The following is a 21,091-nucleotide window of genomic DNA, read 5'->3' as shown; positions in this document are numbered from 1 at the left end:
CACCTCAAAGCCAAAATGTAAAAGTTGGGGATAAGTTTATATTGGATAATAGATTGTTCTTACTGTAGTGCTATCTAGTAGGGGTACTTGGACTTTATGGGTACACTCTTCAAGTGTCAGTTTTGGAATGTTTGTTTGCTTTCAGAAGAGGTGATGTAAAAGTGAAATGTGCTGTGCCTGGTAGCCGAGGTATAATAAACCAGACCATTTAACAGAGTAGTTTTCCTGTATTATATAGCTTGTGTGTAGTAGTTTGGCACAGTTTGAGGTGGAAGATTCAGAAATAATCCGTTTGAGCTTGATCTATTTCCAAAACCTTAACTACTTGAAGGAGTTTTTTTAACAGTCTGGCAAAATAAACTCCCAACTGTTAACATGCATAAAGAAAATATTACTGGTTTCTGCTTTTAAAACATAAATAGACAAATGATGTGCAAGATAGCTCAGAATCCATTAAGAATCCATCCATAAAGCCTTCAGCTTTAAGGCTTTGAGAACACCTCTTACAGCTTATTTCCACTTGGTTCAAAGACTTTAATTAATTTGTAACGAAATTAAAGTCTCTCTCTTCTTTTTGTCTTGTTCTAGGATGTGTTTGTATTTAGACATGAACTTGCTCTCCTAAGAATATCTGCCTTCATGGGTCTAATAATATTAGGTGGAATAAGTCGACTCTTTTACACTCAGCTAATGGGTATTTTCACCGTAAGTATCTAATTTGAGAAGCATATATTAGTTTTATTTTCAGTACAATTAGTCAAAGCAGAAAAGTGGATTGCATTCAAGGGAAGACTAGAAAAACACTTGCAGTATGAGGCACTTGTTTGATACATGGTCTGTCAAGCCTCTTGACACCAGTGAAATCTAAGAAGCTTTCTGACAAAGAAGTGTCTAATAATTCCACTTTCAAGTCAGTTTCCTGATTTGTTTTAGTAAAATGGACTCATACCTTGTCCTGGAATTGCACAGTGTACAAGATATGTAGTTGATTCTTGTTTTTATTTTAAACTCTTGTGTAACCTGGTCAAAATTAATGTGACAGTGAGGCTAACTGATAAATCAAATTTTGAGAACAGACAGCATCTTTGTTAAGTATTTTGATAAATATGCTTCTGTTCATCTCCTTATTTGCTAAACTAGGCAATGTAATTGTGCTGTTTACAGTCCAGGTGGGTATTCCACATTTAGATACACAGAAAAAAATATCCTCTGCATGGAAAAATTTTTCAGTTAAATGAATTTGATAATGTAATAAATACTTGCAAGCAACAACCTTTATTTGGTCTCACATCCTGTTCTGTACATTAGAAGTTGATAGCTGCCAGCAAATTTTTGAAGTTGTCTTGAGAATCCATACAAATGTTTAAAATATTGTTCAGCACAACAGAGAGAGTACATTAGTTGGCTATATACATGTTAAAAGAGTCTGATGTGGCCTGCTGAACTTTTTTTTAAAGGCAGTAATGTACAAGATGGCAGCATATTTTCAGCTACAACTGTTGGAGATCTGCCTGAGATTTTACTTTGGAATTATGAAGGTTTGCATAGCATTAACTTTTCTAGGTCCATAATGGAAAACCTCCTAACTGTATGGTGTAATTCTTTTGTATTGAATAAAGGAAAAAAAACTACAGTGTCGTTTTAAATTACGTTAGATAAAGCAATAATACTGCTTTTTGGTTTTACTCTATTACCTTTATATATTTACTGCCTTTTGCTTTTTCTGTCATGGTAGTTACACTGTCTATTATTATTACCATTATTACTGTCTATTATTAATATCATCATTCCCCAGCTACTCTACCATAATGTGTTTTACACATACTCTCAACCCCCAACTCAACAGATTTACCTTTGTGCACCTTTACTGTGTGCCTGATTTCTGTTCCGGGGTCTTGCTCACAGGTTTTCTCTTCTCTGTTTAAATGTTGCCTTTATGTCTGCATTATCTATGGCTGGGATGTTTTCCTATACCACCGCTATGGTGGCTGTGTAGCTGATGTGGTGAATTCTGCTCACCAGTAACAGGTGAGACAGAGACAAATACTTAAGTGAGCCTAATTGTTAGGTACTGAAATATGGATGTTGTTTTAGTTTCTGTTAAGTGGATATATATATGAGAAGCATCCGAAAACTCATCTGATCAGTACTGCACTAAACCATAGATAGGATACAGAAGAAAACAAGAAAACCAGACCCTAAGTTTATAATTTTGTTCTGTGTGCTGCCAGAAGCTGGACTAAATTTTAGCAGTGACCATCAGCACCTATTCAGGTACTATTACTGGATGTGAAATATGACCTCTCAGACTGAACCTTTTTCTGTCAGATATACCTGAAACCTGGGCTGTTTCTGTTCTGACACAGGATACTAACTGCGCTGCCACTGTAACAGGCACGAATGCCCAGTTGTAACTTTGCTGTCCTGAGCCTTAACACTTTCAGGCTGCTGCTGCCACTGCACTCTATTTATAAACTGCTGTAAAGTCTTTTTTTCTCTGTCAGTTGTACGTACCATGAAGTACATCCTATTCACTTACAGAGGTGGCAGCAACACTGGAGCAGGTGTGGGGTATAGCATTTTTACCTTCAGTTTTTCTGCTGAAATCATAATCGTTGAGCTGCAGTATGCCTGGACAGTTTTTTTCTGTTGTCTTTGCTGAGCTTTGTGAAATAAGCGTGCTACAGTAATTGTGGATGTGGATGGTCTATGAGAGGCAGATGCTAAAAAGTACAGATCTTCATTAGGGCCTCTTACTGCACCCTACCTGTTGCCCCACAAGCAGAGGGGCTATTGTCACATGGACAAGTTTTTAGGCTTTATGGGATTGCTGGGGAAGCAGAAATCCATTACTGGTGTATCTCCAATATTAATTCATTCACACTATGTGGATGATGTTGCATTGACTCACTGAAGAATGTAGGTCAGGTAGTCCATCCCCCACTCAGAGCATTTCATACCAGCAGCACAATTGTCTTCTCCCTTTTTGTTCCTTTCTTTGCTAATACAGAATTAGGAAGAGTAAGTAATATAGTTGTTTTGAGGAAATCTACTTGGCAACAATTAGTCAGACTTCAAACAAACAAAGCAAGTCTGTTTGATGCAGTTGTGATTAGTCTGCAGGTGGTGTAAGAACTGAAATGAGATCTATATTAAATGTGGAATTTGTGATGAAATTAACTTACTATAAGGTATAGATTAAAACTTGATAGCAGAACCCAATCATGAAAGTGTAATATGAAGAAAAGCACCTTGAAACAAACTTAAGATGCTTGGAGGCATGGATATGCAGTTGAAGCATTCATGTCATATGAATTGCTCCTTGGCTATTCTTGAAAGCATTAATTTCAGTGATTGCTGAAGCTGCCTAGAGATGTGTGCAAGGGACAAGAACATGGACCTTTTGATACAGGCAAAGCAATTCTTGTGCTTGTATGGGAGACACAAAATGTAATACACATTTTTGTAGTTCATGCTCTTGTGCCTCTTTTTTGCAGTTTAACATGTACCAAGATTAATTCTACAGCTCCTGGAAAAAAAAAAAGCTGGTTTTAAATAGCAGAGACAGTAAGTGTTGCAGCTCTGTGATCTAAACTTTGGTGGGTGCAAACTGCTGCTGAACAAGTCCAGCAGGTTAAGGTTCATTGGTGTTTAACATGACAAGTGCTGCAAAAATTTTTGGAAAGAAATATAAATCTAAGATTAATCAAACTTTAACTCTTTTGTAACAAGACTGCCTGCTTTTCCATAAGGTAAACTTGCTTGACTGTCATTACATAATTTTCCAGAAATGAAGCCAATATCTATTGATATTGGTAATATCTATTTCAAGGTGCTTGGAAAAAATATGCTCTCTGGTAAAAATGAAATTTTTGTAAGCTGTGTACTAAAATTTGTCTCTTACAGGGAGAATGTTCCTGAGGCTGTAGTGCTTGATAAGGTGATTAATAGACTAAGTAACCTACCACGCAGTAATTTCTCTGAGTACATTTGCCACCACTGTGATTGTGGTATCACTGTTAGGGTATCATTAGCACAAGGCTATTCATAACTCATTTGGAGGTCCAGGAAGCCAAAGAGCAAAGGAGGTGACTTCCTACAATGAGAGGAGAACAGCTGGTTGGCAAAAACTGTCCTTAGAGGAACTTTTGACATGAATTGTTCTGATGAAGAGGGGAGCAGCTGAGGTGGCCTCTGCATACAGGATTAGTGCTTTCTCCCTAGAAACTAGCATATGTGAAACACACTTCTGTCAGAAGGGGCACATGGCTCTTTTCGTCCTCCTTCCCCAGTTGCTTTCTCTGAGCTTTATTTGCCTCTAATTTTGTTATCATCCTGAATTTTGATACTTCTTCTAGCATGTACTTTACATTACTCTTGGGGAAGTTTTATTTGGATACTTTTGAAATAGAAGTATCTAGGTTCTCTCTAATTCATAAGATTAGTATTTTTACTTAAAATATTCAAGTTTTTCCAGAGCTGGATGGAAAAAATTGGTTTCACCCATGAATTAAAACACCGTCAAAGGTAATTTCCAAAATGATTATGCATTTATGTTGAAGGCCTGCCTGCCTGTCTCTAGTGCTTGTTACTTCCTTTACCACTCCTCCATTTCCTCTCATTTCTTGTAGAGCAATTTAGAATGTTATGTTTCTTAACTGAAGCCTCTGTTCTTACATTCTCAGACAGCCTGATTTTTAAATGGCATTGTTTGAAAAGCAGAAGCAAACTTTTAAGTAAAACAGAAACATACCAGAAAGAATTTGTGAGTTGCACCTTACAAGGGTGCAACTCTTTTACTCTCCTACAGAAAGTAACAATTTTAAAGATTATTGTTACTCTTTACTTCAGGCCTCCTTTAGCTGCTTGTACTCCACAATTAGTCTTTGGCCTGAATCACTTACAGGTAACAAAATAGCTCCAGTACAGACACTTAAAGCTCCATGAAGGTAGAGCTGTGGGTTATTGGTGCTTTGTCGTAAGTCATAGAAGTATGATTTATAGGTAAATTATCACTTTGTCCATTTCAGACAGTTTTAAAATCTTCTGGGAAAAAAAATACAAGACAAGCTGTCTTGTGCAACAGTTGCTTGCACATATTAATGACATTGTATTAAAGTGACAAAACCAAAGTTTATCTAGAGTATTTTGCACTTAAGCTAGAAGAAAGTGTTGAGAAGGATGTATCTATATTACTAATTTTTATTTCCATTTGCTTTTTTTCATGTTGTTATATGAAATAATAAAATTTATGGGGAAGCTAAATCAAATAGTACTCAGAAACTTGCTTGCTTTGCCAAAACATATTTTCTTGACATGTGTTTTTCAAGGATTTTTCTCTTATTTTTATATGTAACATATTTTTTTTCTCAAAAGCCCCCATAACATGCCTATTTATTCATTTATTCATAGGAAAAGGCATAAATTCACCAAGGGAAAAAAGTGTGTTTTATCCACTCCAGATTGTTTCTGATGTATGGTTGTTGAAGGTACAGAGCTCTTTTAAAAAGAGTGCTTTGATTCAGTCTTTTTAAAAAAGGTGGAATGCCCAGGATGCTCATGTGTATATTAATAGAAGATTAGCCCTGGGTTTTGCATTTCTCTCACTCATATTCCATTTTGGTTTTAAGAAATTATTTCTTTGTGTCTTTCACATTAAGAGTTAAATGATGATAAGCCCAGTTTTTCTGTTTCTACTGCAAGATTCTTCTATTGGTTATGTATGATCTACAAGGCATTACTACAAAACATGTAAAAAATGACATGGCATACTGTTTTTTAAACAATGGCTTTTCTGATTATTTTGATATTTGTTCATATCTAGTGAGGTTTTAAATTGCACCAGACACTGCTAAGAAGTATTCCATTTGTTGACTGCTTTTTAAAAGCTGGTACCTTTTGCATAGATGAGATTTTCTTCATCTCAAGGACTGTGGTATTCTTTATTTTGTTGGCTGCCACCTGTCTGAAGCAATCAGCCACTTCTTTCTCTTTCTCTGTACAAAAGGAAAATCCGGTCTTCCCATGGATGGTGGAAGGTAACAGGATAATCAGTTCAACAGTGATCCTCTGATGTCATTGTGGGAGCCCTGTAAAAGCGGATTATCTCTGACCCAGATAAAATAATTAGAAATTACTTGGACACTTACAAATAACTGATCTACTAATCTCATTTCCAAAGTTAAAAAAGGCCTGTCTCTCAACATAACACTACCAGATGTTTCAGTTAAACAGCATCCCTTGCAGAGACTAATCTGAACCCTAATTTTAAAGGATTACCTTTGATTGTTTTTATCTCAAACACTAAACAGTGTTTTCATTTTTCCATATGTTATAACAAACTATTTCTATGGAAGAAATTTTCTTAATTCTTCCATTATGGTCCATTAAATATGATTTAATGTGATTTATGCTAGTATTGCAGAGGAAAACTTTTCATTGAAATTATTTAGTAATTAACTTGTTTCTCTGGGGCAGAACTATTTAATGGATAGGCTTTTATAAATTTATTAGATACCATGTGGCCTTTGTGCAAGGTAGTGGATGCATTATCATAAACTAAGTGGACAGTGTCTTTATTAATTTAATTAATGCTACCAGGGTTTCCTGTTAATTAACTGTTTGAATGGTGTCCAGTGATATGCCAGTATCCTGTTCCATCAGAACTTACTGGATGTGGAAAAGAGAAATTTCCCTTTATTTTCTGTAGGAAGGATAGAAGGGAAAATAGTGTTCAACAGCCTGCCTGGTGTGCAGTATGGTACCTACCATGTATATTTTTCCCTTTAGAAGCTTTTAAAAATGTTGATATTTGCTTTTTATTGTTGCAGTGATTCTCCTTTTCACCTTAAATTAGGAAGTGTATTTTACCATGTAGTTTTCCGATCTTTTTTACAAAGATTGAGTTTCAAAATAATGAAAATTTCACTGCAGTTATTCTGTTAATAAAATCAAGAGCTTTTTAATTCTGTGTATTTTTGTATTGTATAGTATTGATCCAGTGCTCATTAAATATGCAGAGTGACAAATGATCTAGTTCTGCTGAAATGCTTTTTGTCTTTAAAAATAACTATCTTGTAATTAAAAATATTTGCAATCATATCTTTAATCAGATAATCTATTAAATACTATTTTGATTAGTGAATACTAAGGGCTTTCCTGTTTTTTCAAACATGGCAGAAGTGTAATCAAGGAACTATTAATCCTCATAATTAAGTTTAGCATATTAAAAATTAGGATTGGTAGGGGAAATTAGGATTTCCAAGCAATTGCATTCTTTATGTGGCTACAGTATAGAGCAAAATAATTACAGAGGGAAAGCAAAGTATACATAAATTATAACCCGAAAAGTGTAACTGGAAATTACTAACAGAAAATAAACTAATATTAACATTATCTGTCTTCCTCGTTATTCTTATCTCTTCCCCTTTTCCTGTCTTTACCTTTAATCCACCTATAGCTAGATCTCCTATTAGAAGACTGCATGAAGTTCTATAAATTAAATTGTCAGGAATTAGTAATGTCCTGGTCTTCAAATATAAGTTTGTTACGGTGTAAAATTTACTGTGAAAATTCTTTTGCATCTTTACCTTATTTCCCTCAAATGGGTTTGCACTTGGTTTAGCATTTTTAATAAATGTACTCTGACATTTTATGACTTTGAAGACATATTTACATAAAAATAAAATATGGTATTTATTTATTTACTAGTTTATTTTTTAAAAACCTGGTTTTTATGAGCTATTTAAAATGTAGGAATAAATAGAAGTGTAAGACATTCTAGGTAGAAAAAGATCTCATCACTTTTATTTAGCTCACTGTATGGTCTTATGTAAATATGAATTTTTTTTTAATTAATAATTTACAATATTTTAAGGAAAAAGTGCAAGTTAGAAAATGTAATTGGATTTTATATTGTGCAAGGAGTGCAAAATATCATCAGATATGTCAGAATTATCCCTGGTTTATCACTTAAAGAGGAAGTCCTTTAACTAATATATTTTCCTAATAGTAAAGGTAGTACCTTTAACTACTTGAAGATAAGTAACTATAAAAATAATATTTGAGTGTTCCAGGGGCTGAGTATATTTTGCTTACATGTTGCTTGTCAGATTTAGACATCAGACTATTAAAATGACTTCTGTGTGAAGATGATCAACAGCTATTTCTTAAATATTTTCCCTTCTATTTTTATCGTATGGTATTTGTAGGGATCAATAAATATAATGTTTTGTCCTGTCTCTTGTTATGCAGTTATCTGCACCAAACATGCTGTGGATTTGCAAGCCTGAAGTTAAGAGATTTTGTGGTGCCTCCATTTTAGATGGTTTCTTTTCATTGAGTCAGTATCTAATAGCCAATAAAAAAAATATAAATCTATTTAACTAAATTAATCAGAATATAGAAGAGTCCAGAACTATTCCCTAGAAGTAGCAGAGTGTAGCTTTATTTTTTGTTTAGTGCATGAGTCTGATATAGGGGTTTAACCTTTAAATAGAACTAATAGTTTTCAGACTGAACATAATTTTAATTGATAAAATCAACTATCTTATATGAAAAGTCTAGATTAAGGAAAGAATACTGGCCAGAAGTAAACCCAATATGTATTTAATGCCAAAAGAAAAGAAAATTTCTCAAATTCAATATATTCTTTCTATGTTTAGTATTTCCTATTCTTGAGTTGCTCATCTGTCTCTTGCATGCACACCATGAAAGGATGTTAGATAGAAGATAAAAAACCCCTTTATATAAAGGATATGTTGTCTTGAACTTTTAGATAAAAGCAAAGGCTGCAAATCCAGGAAGGCTTGCAAGTTTTGTTTTCTCTATGCTTCATCATACTTTTCTGCTGATTCACTGACAGTGAACATCTGGAAATAATAAAAGTATGGCATAATGCTTACATTCTACTACTGCAAGTGTTTAATAGAGCTGTAATGATTGCATGTCTCTTTAAGCAAACACAAAAGAAAAACTGAACCAGGGATTGTAGCTACAGGCTTTGGAGTTAGTCCTGTAAGTTACAAATTACAGTTTATACTTTGGAAAACGTGAATCAGTAAGGGAAAAATATCCTTTGCGTGTGCTTTTGTCATGATGAATTAGTTCATGATAAAACCCAACCTATAGGACAGTTGGTTAACCAGTGCATGTGATCTTTCTAATTTATATTTTTTTTTGGCAGTTGGTTATGCTAAATAGAAGCGTAGATGTGAAAGGTGCAATTCTCTTTGGAGCTAATTTAGATGGATTCATTTGTGAGTGAATCTGAGGTTGGTTTGCAGAACTCTGTCAGTGCTTTTACATACGTCTCTTTCTCTCCATTCTTCTCCTTCCTCTTATATCAGTCTTAGCTGTGGCAGTAGCTTACTTAATTTAGAGTAAGCAAACTGCTCTTATGGATCTGTAGTATATACTCAGAGTGAAAAAAACCCGTATTTTTTCTCTCCTCAGCAGAATCTGAACACTTTGCCCTTTTCCTATTCCTGTGTTTATTTCCTCTAATTTCTTTTTCCTGTCTCACTAAGGTGTGATTTTTTTTCCTGTAGTTGCTTTAAGATGCTTATCATTGGGTATGTATCTCTGAATAAACAGGTGTAGGAGCAATTTTTATTTCCAATCTGGATGATGCCTTTGGGAATCTAGATGATCCATCATGTCAAATTAATCAGTTGTATTTGTCATTTTCATCCTGTATTCAATTTCAAATTTCAAGGTATTTTTAGAGATTACTAGGACTGCATAGATATGTCATGTTTGCTCATACCAAGTTATTTTAAACTTTTGGCTGAGTGCCAGCACTCAAAAAAGGTTTTAACATTAGCATTAGCTTTGAGTCTAGAAAAAAAATCTTAACACAGTTCTATTTGTATTAATAGTAATCCAAGCTGATAGTAGATGCAGACAGCCAAAGCCTCTTAGGCTGAACAGTAATTCTGATGTTGCAGCAAAACCTTGGTATACATCAAATGCATAAGAGAGATGATACTCTGATTGGAAGACATTTATGAGATGTGTTAATGAGCAGACCACCTTTTCATTCAGAAGAATAGTGGTTATTCTGGTCCTTTGTCTCCAAAAGAAAAAAAATTCATGTCTGAGAAGGAAGCCTTAAATAACAGGTCAAAACTCAACTGTGGTACTCTCCTTTTCCATCATCTCCTGTCTCCAGAGGGGCTACTGACTTTCCTGGGGTGCTGTGAAGTTTCACTTTCATGTGAAAAGGTAAATTGGTTCACTCTCAAATGAAAGTAGATTTCAAATGAGCCTGTTTGGCAGCAGTGTTGGAGGAGGGAAGGTATGAGGGTGCAGGGAAGGTATTTTGTTTCTTAAGTTCAGTTACTAGTACTTGTTAAGCAGATAAACTTCAAAGCAATGTTTCTTTGCTAGTTTGCAGCTTTTAAAATGTGGCTCTAAATTTTTTTTAATGTTGAAAAAGTATCTAAGAAGCAAAGGACTCACTGCTCAGCCCCAGTTTCTTTACTGTAAAGCAAAAGTAATCTGAAGTGTATGTTGGCATTTTAAGGTAAGGGGAGGGAGGAAGGAAACAGGCAGGCAATGAAAAAAGGCAAGGGAGGGAGGAGGGAAGGGAGCAAAGGGAAGAGAGGAAAGGGAAGGGAGGAAAGGAAGGAAGTTAGTTCCTGGTTTGGTACTTTAACTTAGTTAATTTACAGTTTGGAGGGGAGCAGACCCTGAGAACCTCTCAAGACCTGAGAGGTCTCAGGGTCATAACAACATGCCATGACAACACTTAAAATGAAATACAATCTCCAGGTTTCAATCTGTGATTTTCCCCAAAAAAATCTCAAAACCTGTATTTTAGGGAGTGGTACAAGTCTATTAATGAATAAGCAATGTGCAGAAACACAGCAGAAAGCCATGTTTAAGATATTTGGTGATGTTACTTCTGCACCCAGAGCTGGTTTAAAGGCCCCTCTTTTGAAATGGTAGAATAAATATTCCATAGCTACATGTCCATTTAGAGTCTGGAGTAGCATGTTACTGTTTTACAAAAGACCATTTGCCATTATTGCTTTCAAATATGCTAGTATTATTTTGTACTATTTGATAAATAGCTTTGAGTGGACCAGAGAATAATTCCTAGAACTGAAATATTTTTGCAGTTACAAAAGGAACTATAGCATCTCATGAAAATGGTATTACCACCTTGCTGAAATGCCATGGAAGTTATCTCTTGTTTACTTAGTCCTTTTTATTCAAAAAACCATGTCTGAATTTTTGTGGTAGGCAAAGATGATGTTTTCTCTGACAAAAGCTGAATAAAAAGCCAGTCCAAGAAAGCAAAGTATTCTTTGGCTGCGAAGTTGGGTCCTGCCCTAACAAGGACAATGACTTGTGTAATGCCATGCTTGTGGCAGGAGAGGGAAGACAGGCCTGTAATGTGAGAGGAGCAGCAGTTTATCTGTGGGAATCAAAACAACAAGCAGTGTTTACAATTTTCTTCTCCAGTCCTTTCTTCCCTCACTGCTGAGTGGATGTTAAAACCCACCTAACCATGAGGCCAGTGTGGTTTATGTAACCTTGACTGGGCATGCCTTCTCTATGCAAACTTCTGGGCAAGAACTTGTGCATCCTGGTGGATTGACATAAGAAAAATGGACTTCTTTGCTGTAGTGCATCTGGAATTCAGCTGGATAGGTTGTGGACAGAATTAAGATTTTTGCTGTTTAGTGTGTGGTAAGGAATCCTGTTCCAAAATGCTTCAGAGCTGGGAAGCAGAATACAAAAAATTGGCAGGAGAGTTGAGGCCACCCATGTCTGGTGGAGCAGGAAATCAGCTTCCTGTATGTTATTTCCCACTCACATTGCACCCTTCCCCCTTAAAACTGTCTGAAAGATAGGGGTGGAGTCCCAGCAGTGCCTGCACTGAATTGCATGCAGGAACAATCAAGGAGCACAGTGTGGTTTTTAGTGCTAGGGAGTGTTTCCAGATGCCAATGAAGTAGCAGCCTAATTAAACCACAGTCCTTCTGTCTGTATGTGGTTGAGGTGATTGAGATTAGCTCTTGGTCTTACTCAAATTCTACTGTAATTTGACAGGTACATTATGTGCATGCCTGAATCAGTGAAAAGTAAAGGGAAATGACAAACTACCAATGAAAAGGAGTTGAAATAATGAAGAATATTTCAATTGATTGTGTTTTGAACTTCACAAGTCATTTCAGGATGTAATGAACTATAAATGTATATTGAAACTCCCTACATGATACTCACAAAGGAAGCTTTTTTGTGAAATCTGTAGTGAAAAGTGAAAAAAAAGCACTATTGGTAATTTAAAAAGTTTTATTTGGGGGTGATCAAGGCTAAAACTGATCTGTTACTTTCCATGACATTTTATAATTAAAGTATGAATTTAGGTTGCTCTTATCTGAAGGATTGCCGTCACTCTGCACATTATTAGCTTTTATATTTAAAGAGAACAATTTCTATATTTGTATTTACTTATAGGAACTGTAGAAACTCATGGTATATTTTCAGTTGTGCTGTTTGCATTATAATACTCGTGAAGCTAATGGTTTTAAAACTTCTTACTAGCTCCCACTTTTCAAAATACTACATCTGTTAATGACTGCATTTTACTAGCTTTGTGGTTATTTCAGTGGGATGCTCCAAGTCTGGAATGAGTGCTTGTGGAAAGTATGGCAAGAGTGGGCCTTATACACATTGCTTCTAAATGTCCTGTGCATTAATTGTAATATCTGAATTAATTTTTGCTTTAATAATGCTGAAAGTTTTTGTTGGCATTCTTTGGTATTCTAGTCAAACTACACAGTATAGTTTCATATCATGCCTATAAAAATAATTTAACAGACAGACTGAGTTAAAATTTATATGTGTAATCTCACATTTATTTAAAACTAATATGGCATATATGTAATATGCATCCTACTGAACTATTGTCAAAACAGCATACATTAATAATTAATTCCCTGCTATGGTTACTTGCTTTCATAATGACATTTTAAAAGTTTGGAATGTAAATAAGTACTTTTTCATTGTGTTTTTTTTTTTTCTCTTTAACAGGACACTACAAGTATAGAAAAAATGTCTAACTGTTGTGAAGACATGTAAGTTCTGTAAAATTCCTACATTGCTGAAATGCTAAGGGAGTAGCTCTTTGTTAAGATGATTTTGCATGGTACTGTGCTCTGTACTTCCTATCTGTAGCAGCACCTACTAATCTTTTAATAGTGGTTGTACACAAAATAGCTGCATGTTGTTCCCTTTCTTTCCCTACTCAAAGCCAGTGGAACTATGTTTTCTTTTCAAAAGTACAGATCAAAAGATATTTTCTGCAGTGTTTTGACATACATTTCATTAATATTGAGGTCTCCTGTGCTTCAAAAGGTGCCTTTGTTTGATTGATGACACAGATAATTTCTGTTCTCCAAAGTTAAGTCTCAGCTGCGTGTCGTAATGAAATAAAAGTTGTATTTGTGATGCTTGGACACAATTCATCAGAGTCCAGTATTGTATTCCCAGCCAACCTACGTTGTTGTAGCTGACAGAAGTGCGCTGTGGGCATGCTGTCTTTCACTAATAATGCTGTCTTCTGTAGATCGAGGCCCCAGAAGCCATGGCAGCAGACCTTCTCAGAAGTTTTTGGCACTCACTGGAAGATCCTGTGGTTTATTCCTTTCAGGCAGCGGCAACCACTGCGAGTTCCCTACCACTTTGCCAATCATGACTAAACAGATGGATGGTGGGCACATATGGGTCCTCCATGCTGGAAGTGCATTACAGGTTTTATGATAATAGGACTGTGACAGTCTTCAAGTCAATTAAAATCCAGTCATAGGCATCACCGTGTGCCCTGGGCATTATTTTGGTTATGGTCTTGATTTTATTCTGAAATTAAGGCAAGTTAAACAATCCACTTCAGGCTTATTTTCTTCCAAACTAGCTTTCCAAAGAGATTCCTTTTGTCTTCGAGGTTAATACCAAAAGCAAACAACTGGAATGTAGTCTTCATCCAGTTTGATACTGGCTCTTTTTTTTTTCGTCCTTTTTTTTTTCTTTTCTTTTTCCTTCTGTTTTAATTTTTGTGTAGAAAGCACTGAAGTTTACATTGGTGGTTAGCTTTCTCACTAAGTGTCTTATTCTGCCTTGAATTTTTTTTAGGGTTTTTATCAGTAGATCAGTCTGGATAATAATAATATCTTTTTTTCTGCTGCATATGTTTAAAATTCCATGATTCCATGAGTTATTTATGATATGCAAAAGTAATCCTGCAGCACTGCACTATAAAAGGTAACATTGAAAGCTGAAGCAGAGTACTTCCTAAGCCTTTCTCAGAGAGGTTTTGTTGAAGCACACAAATGTGTGTGTTTATATAGAGGATAGCTTACAGTTATCTTCTGGCCTAGATATGATGTTAGTGAAAAGTGTTCATGTCTTTATGTCAGTCAGAGGGATTAAATATTTCAGGGTAAACTATGCAGATACTATGCATGTTTTCCCTAAATCCCAAGGATTTGAATCAGCAATAATCAACAAAGAAGTTGCATGGTGCAAATATTAGAATGATTACTTTAAAAAAATATAGATGAAGTTAGTTAGCATAATGTGTCATAAAGAAGAGCATATTGTCAATAAAGTTTAAAATTTTATATTTACTTTTCTTTAGTCTTGATTAGCTGGAATTGGTGTAAGTGTTTGTATATTTAAAATAAAATTAATTAATATTTATACATATTTATAGATTTGCTATTAACATGAACATTGAAGTATATAAACACATTAATAGGGTACTATGTTGATGTTGATAGCTTTTAAGTGTGGAAGTAGTTAACCAAAGAAAGTGTCTTTCAGATCTGGTAAAATGATAATTATTTCCAAAGTACCAGCTCGGTCTTCCTGTCTCTGAAAAAGTTATGTACTTACTTTAGCCCTCTGTATCTATACAAATATTAACTTCAGATGATTGTGAAAACTACTGTGGATTTCTAGGAGAAATTCACAACTCGGTGTTTCCAGCTATGCTGCTTGCTGTGTTTTTTGAGTAGTCTAACAGGACTAGGATCCCCCTTAAATAACAGCCATGCAGCAGGACACAATAAAAGACACAAAGTCAGGATTTTATACATGTAGATTGTGCAGAAAGTAATAGTGTATTTGTGAACAGTTACTTCAAAAAAGAAGGGTAAGATTTTTCATGACTGGTGTTCGCAAAAAATTTTTAGATCAACTCTCTTAAAGTCTTAGTACAATTACTGCCAATGTTAGGTGTCCCTTTATTGAATTAACAGATTGTGATGATCCACTGAAAGTTCCAAGAAGTGCATCTTAAAAATCACTTGAACTTTAAACTTTTGTAAATGTCTAACATTTGATCCAACTTTACTTTTCCTGTCCTATTAAAAATAAATGCAATGTTTTCTTAATTTAAATTTCAAGCCTAATGTTCAGCTATTTTCCTTTTGTTTTTTCTCATGCCAGTTGTAGTGAGGTTAGGTTTTCTTTCAAGTGTATTGACATATTGGCAGCAATGTTTAAACAAAAAGAAGCTTGAGGAAATGGATGAAAAGACTAAAGCAGCGCTTGAAATTGAAAGGAATCTGGATATACATAATAAAGTAATGGCTCTATTATTTTCTTTTCCTTCCCCCCACTATTTTAGTCTCTGGAATATACAGGGAAATAATATTTCATTTTCTGTGCAATATTTAAATGTTTCATGAGCAAAGCATAGTTTGAAGTTTTTAATGCTATTCAGTTATCAGAGCAGATTGTACAGTTCTGAACCTTATTCAGAAAGAGAGCCAAGAATTTAACTATTTTTGGTATATTTATCATGGGGCATATAATTGTGTGTTCTGCTTCCCAGTATTACTGTTTCAGGCTGAAGTATCAGTTATACTTTCCAGCAAGTGATGTCTGTGAAAATCTTGCCTATTTCTCAAACAAAAGTGCTAATTTCACAAATTCATGTTGTCAAATGTTCCCATGTTGTTTGATTTCCTTTGAAATCTACTTTTTCTCAGTCTCCTACTCATCATAACTGATAATATTCATAAAATTGATAATATCATAATTGATAGGCATTAATTTGCAACATGATTAAGACTGCTCATTTTTTATCCCTTTTCTTTTTCTAAGTGTTTGGGGGACAAAAGGGGAGAATTTGGAGAGTCTTGACATTTTAGGAGGTACTAAACTTTATTCTTTGAATGAGAGGCATCTAAAGTGGTAAAAGTAATAATTTTTTTCTTAATTCAGCTGAAGGACCCTATCATGTTATTAGTTTCTCCAAGTAATGTTTCTGAAACTAATTCTCAGAAGGAGTTGTTCTGTCAGGAAAAATCAGACTTTTCTCAACCAATTTAAAATCCTTCAGACCTTGAAATTCTTGAATCCTTTGAACCATCACTTTCTTTCCCTCCATAGGGAAAGAAAGTCTTCTTTAGAATTCTTTCTTTTAGTAGAAACTGCAATTTCAAGGTTGATTAGTGTTCATCATTTTTATGCATTTAAAAAAATCTTATAGACAGTGTTACTAAATTTCATCCTAATATAATATCAGAACAACATGTACTTTATTAAGAAAAGTGAATCTTATCTTCTGACTTGGCAATATTTGATTTCCTGAAAGGCACAAAGAGAACTTGAAGAACCATTGAACTCCTCCCTGTAGCTGGTTTATTTACAGTGGGGTAACTTCTGGTAGGACCAAAAAATGTTAACTTGCTATCTTCTCATAATCAGAGATTTGAGATTTCATTTGAAAAATGCTGATGTCTAAAATAAAAGATAATTTATTAAATAATATCTGTGAATCTGTTCTCTGATCTGTTGCTTTGAAGGAGAGATTCCATCACACAGCTGGTCTAGTAGTTCAGGTACACAATAATTTTCAGTCTTGAGCAGGAGTTATGAGTCTTGAATTTTCATATACATGGAGTTTTAAGAATAGATTTTCTATGCATCTGTCTTTACTAATATATTTAACTTTTAAAATATGTTCTGAGCTGTCCTTCAGATATTCCTGAGAATTATTTTGACTAATTGGTTTATAAGTACATGGTTAATAAAACACCAAATGGAATGTCATGTATCCTGTTTTAACACTAGTCAGCAGTTAAGCACCACAGAGCCACTCAGTCACTTCCCCCAGCAGGATGAGGGGGAGAATTGAAAGAGTAAAAATGTGAAACTCTTGAGTCAAGATAAAGACAATCTATAGGTTTGATACGTGAACCAAAAGCCATACAGTCAAGCAAAGCAAAATAAATAATTAATTTACTGCTTCCCATGGTCAGGCAGGTGTTCAGCCAGCTGTAGGAAATCAGGGCTGCACCACACATGATGACAGTGACTGGGGAAGACAAAAACCATCACTCCAAACATTCATGTGTTCCTCCTTCGCCCCAGCTCTATTTGCTGAGCGTCACACCATGTGCTGTGGAATGTCCCTGGAGTCAGCTGGGGTCAGCTGTCGCACCCGTGTCCCCTCCCACCTCCGTGTGCACCCCCAGCCTCCTTGATGGGATGGTGTAAGGAGCAAAAAAGGCCATGCCACTGTGTTTCCTTCTGGCTCAGCTGTAAGGAAGACATTCCTGTGCTATCAACACTCTTCCCAGCACAAATCCAAAACACAGCCCTGCATTAGGTCCCTGAAGAAAATTACCTCATCCCAAACCAGCAGATCATGACAGATCACATTGTTGTTTGCATTCAGAATCCAGGATATTTAATTGTTCATGTTACATTGTTTGGTTGATGAAAAGCTCAACATGACTTGGTAATGTGTGCTTTCAGCACAGCAAACCACCCGTTCCCTGAGCTGCATCATAAGAAGTGCAGCCCAAGAGGCTGAGGGAGGTGATTTTCTCCCACTAAGAAGAATGTAAGTTGAATCTAATTCTAAATTAGTTGAACTATTAGGATCTCAAAAGTAACAGTGTGGTGCTGAATTCTGGTCAGCACTGCTTTTGGGGAGAACAGGTACTTCTAAATACACCGTCCATACTTAGGTAACATACTACATGACTGGATACTTCAGAAAACATTCCTCAGAAGGTTTTTGTACTACTTTCTCGCTGGCTGAGTATTTGCCCTTAGGAGGCATTGAAATACTTGTATCTGTGGACTGCATAAGGCCTAGGATTTCAGTTCTGCTGAAATCCAGTGGCATCTTGTGTCTTGGCCAGGCTATGGCAGAGTGGTTAAAACTTCTTGTAGCAACAAGGGTCATCTAAGTATCAACGGTGTAACTTATCTTTACAGAGGTTTTCAAGTTAGAAAATAAGAAATTTAACTTCTAATTTCTGTGCTCTTCTGCGATTTCCATGTACATTCCCTGGACTCATATGTGTATATCACAGTAGTTTGCAGACAGAAATTATCACTCTGTCTCTTTAACAGGAAAAAGAGTACTGATTTTTTTGTAAACTAGCATTCTGAATTTAGCTGAAACATGGGCATGTGATTGAGTTTTATTCATTTGTTCTTAGTTTGATCTTGACTTTTTTCAAATAATGCTGAATGAAGTTCCCACTAGAGCTGAAAATTACAGGTCTAACACTGGTTATGCCTGAATGGTAATATACAAGGTGAATGACTAAATAATATTAGAACAGGAAAGCTTACTCTGGTATTCTTTTAATCAAATCTGAAAATGCATGAGTATGTTCAGCTGATAAGCATTGTATTTTTTTAATTTATCTTTGTTAATTTCATTCATGTAATGTTTCTGTGAGATTTCTTAAAATTGATTAAAATTATGGTTTATTTTTTTCATTCCTACTGAGAATTTTTTTGTCCTGTATTTTTATGAAATCTTATTTTTAAATAAAAAAAGTTTTTTTCTCTTCACTGAATTTCATTTACATTGATTTAAAATTGTGTAAATTGTTTACTAATATTTTTCAGATGTTTGTAGATTTTTCTAATTATGTTATAGATTACTCTCACTGCTGTATATTTTTATTGTAACAAGTGAAAAAGCTACAATCCCAAATGACTCTTTTGAAAAAATGAACTGTGAAAAATTGCTGACTAGTTAGTGAGGTACTTACTATCTGAGCTTTGTTGTTTGCTTTTAAGAGAAGAGCTGAATGTTGGTGGAAACATAAAAATATTTCTCTGTTAGGAATGGTCTATCAACTAATGTTGGTCTACAACACTAGTTACAGCATTGGTTAATTTTCTTGCCTATAGTTACAGCCAGAGTAGGAACTTCTGATGTCGGTATCAACTAAGATTTATATAAATTGCCATTTTTCAAATTTCAGAAATTGAGTTTGAGGTTTATAATCTTCAGCTTGTATTTTTTTTTTACAATGCATTAGATTGTTCATCCTTGGAGCAGTTTTTGATAGAGTCAAATGAATCTGAATCAGCAGCTCTTCTGTTTTGTGTACATGGGAATTTATGTCAGATTTTGATGCAGAAAAATTTCACACACTTTGGTCTATTTCAAATGAGATACTGGCTTTAAAGATGTAAAAAGAAGTGCAGCAGTGGCCACAGGAAAAAAAAATTTAGAGAGCAATCAAACAAAAGCTGCTGGGTGTGGTGCAGGAGTCTCAGCTTTAGAAGTACAGGGAAGATTTTAAACACCTAGGAAGATCACTGCAAGACTAGTAAACCCAAGGGGAAAAAACCAGTGGTTATGTCTGCATGGAAATTATTAGCATAGCTGGACTGTGTCACTTCATTAATCAGGAGGCACAAACTACTTGGTGATGGTTTGTGGTACAGGCCTTGCATCTTCTGTTTCAACCCAAGAACCAGATTCAGCTAATAACAGAAATAAAAATCACTTCCATAGTAATCTTTCCAGGCTTGTGTGAGTGCATGCTATCTTTTCAATGTGTGGAAACTGGGATCTATTCCCAGTTGCCCATAAAAGTAATTATAAAATGTACACTCCAGTATTTTTAGTGCCTAAGGCTCCTGAAAGTACTTCTTGATGTGTTGCTCCTGAAAGTATTTCTTAATGTGATTTGTCAATTTATAAACTGAATGAAACAGTATTTTTGAGTATAAAATTTAAGATTTTTGAGTATAAAATTTAAGAGATGACCAGGTAGTACAGATGAACAAATACATGCAAACACTCCTGTAGTCTGATTTATTACCCATATGAGCCAAAGTAATACTGATGTGGAAGTGCAGTTGGAGGGAAAATCTGACCTTGTGTACTTCAAGCTGAATAAATAGGCTCGAGGAAGGATGGAGGATGTGTCAGTCTGAATGAAAAGAAGCTAAGCTAAGCTGAAAAAAAAACTGGCCATAATTTGTATCAGTTATAGCACATTTTTTGTATGTCTTCTAGTTTCACAATAATTTTCTCATTAGACTTCCCATATCAAAAACCTTCCCTTTGCTGAAAGATTAGTGTGACAACAGACACATGGAGCAAAGGCTTTGTATGGAGTAAGTACAAAAAGCTGTATTTCAGTTGCACAGAGATAAACATAAACTGGATGGGTGCTGCTGAAAAGTAGCAACTTTTTCAAGCCCAAGTAATAATTTATTCCCAAATACAGCATGATTTTGCTGTTTAGGATATGCTTCCTGACCTCACTTTTATTCCATGAAGCTTGGAGTTTCCTGTACCTGGGGCCCAAACCCCCAAAAATCCAGTCTGTTGGCTCCCATAATGGGATCCTCTTTTTCGTAAGTATAAAGTGTAAGATATGTGAGTGTGGACAGTGCAGAAATTTAAGCCCTTTAGAGGGGGAATGTGATCATTTGTTTTGATATCTGATGGATGCTAACTCACTGGGTTAGACTGCAAGTCTGGGGCTCAGAATATCTGCCTTCAGTTCTCTGCCTGTGGTAGTAACCTGTGGTTCTCTTAGCAAAGACACCTGGGTTTCCAGCGAGGGAGTTGTACAAAGCTGCAGTGCTGAAGGTGTACTGCCTATGTCAGAGAAATCTGAGTAATGCTCTTCAGAAGATACAGCCATATCCCACAAGTCACATAAGGAAGGAATTTGGCCCCCTAACGTCCTAGCAGTGCATAGGTGACTGGAATTTGAAGCATACGTGTTTTTCAGCTCATTCCCATGAACTTCTTAGATACATCAAGAAGAGAGATCACATATGAAACTGTATTTAGTTT

At 35.3% G+C, this 21,091-nt stretch overlaps 1 protein-coding gene across 1 annotated transcript in view; it reads left to right on the top strand.

Annotated features, from left to right (window-relative positions):
• The window catches only part of ZDHHC21 (zinc finger DHHC-type palmitoyltransferase 21), a 36,337-nt gene extending 17,503 nt beyond the window's left edge, over positions 1 to 18,834 (top strand). The window contains exons 7-9 of the mRNA XM_036403955.1: positions 589 to 705; positions 13,045 to 13,088; positions 13,580 to 18,834. Of these exons, the coding sequence (XP_036259848.1) occupies positions 589 to 705; positions 13,045 to 13,088; positions 13,580 to 13,712 (294 nt within the window). The 3' untranslated portion in view covers positions 13,713 to 18,834. The remainder of the gene's footprint in view (positions 1 to 588; positions 706 to 13,044; positions 13,089 to 13,579) is intronic.
• The last annotated feature ends 2,257 nt before the right edge of the window (positions 18,835 to 21,091 follow it).

Source organism: Molothrus ater, chromosome Z, assembly GCF_012460135.2.
Source record: "Molothrus ater isolate BHLD 08-10-18 breed brown headed cowbird chromosome Z, BPBGC_Mater_1.1, whole genome shotgun sequence".
Lineage (NCBI taxonomy): Eukaryota > Metazoa > Chordata > Aves > Passeriformes > Icteridae > Molothrus > Molothrus ater.
This window is presented reverse-complemented; position numbering and strand designations above follow the sequence as displayed.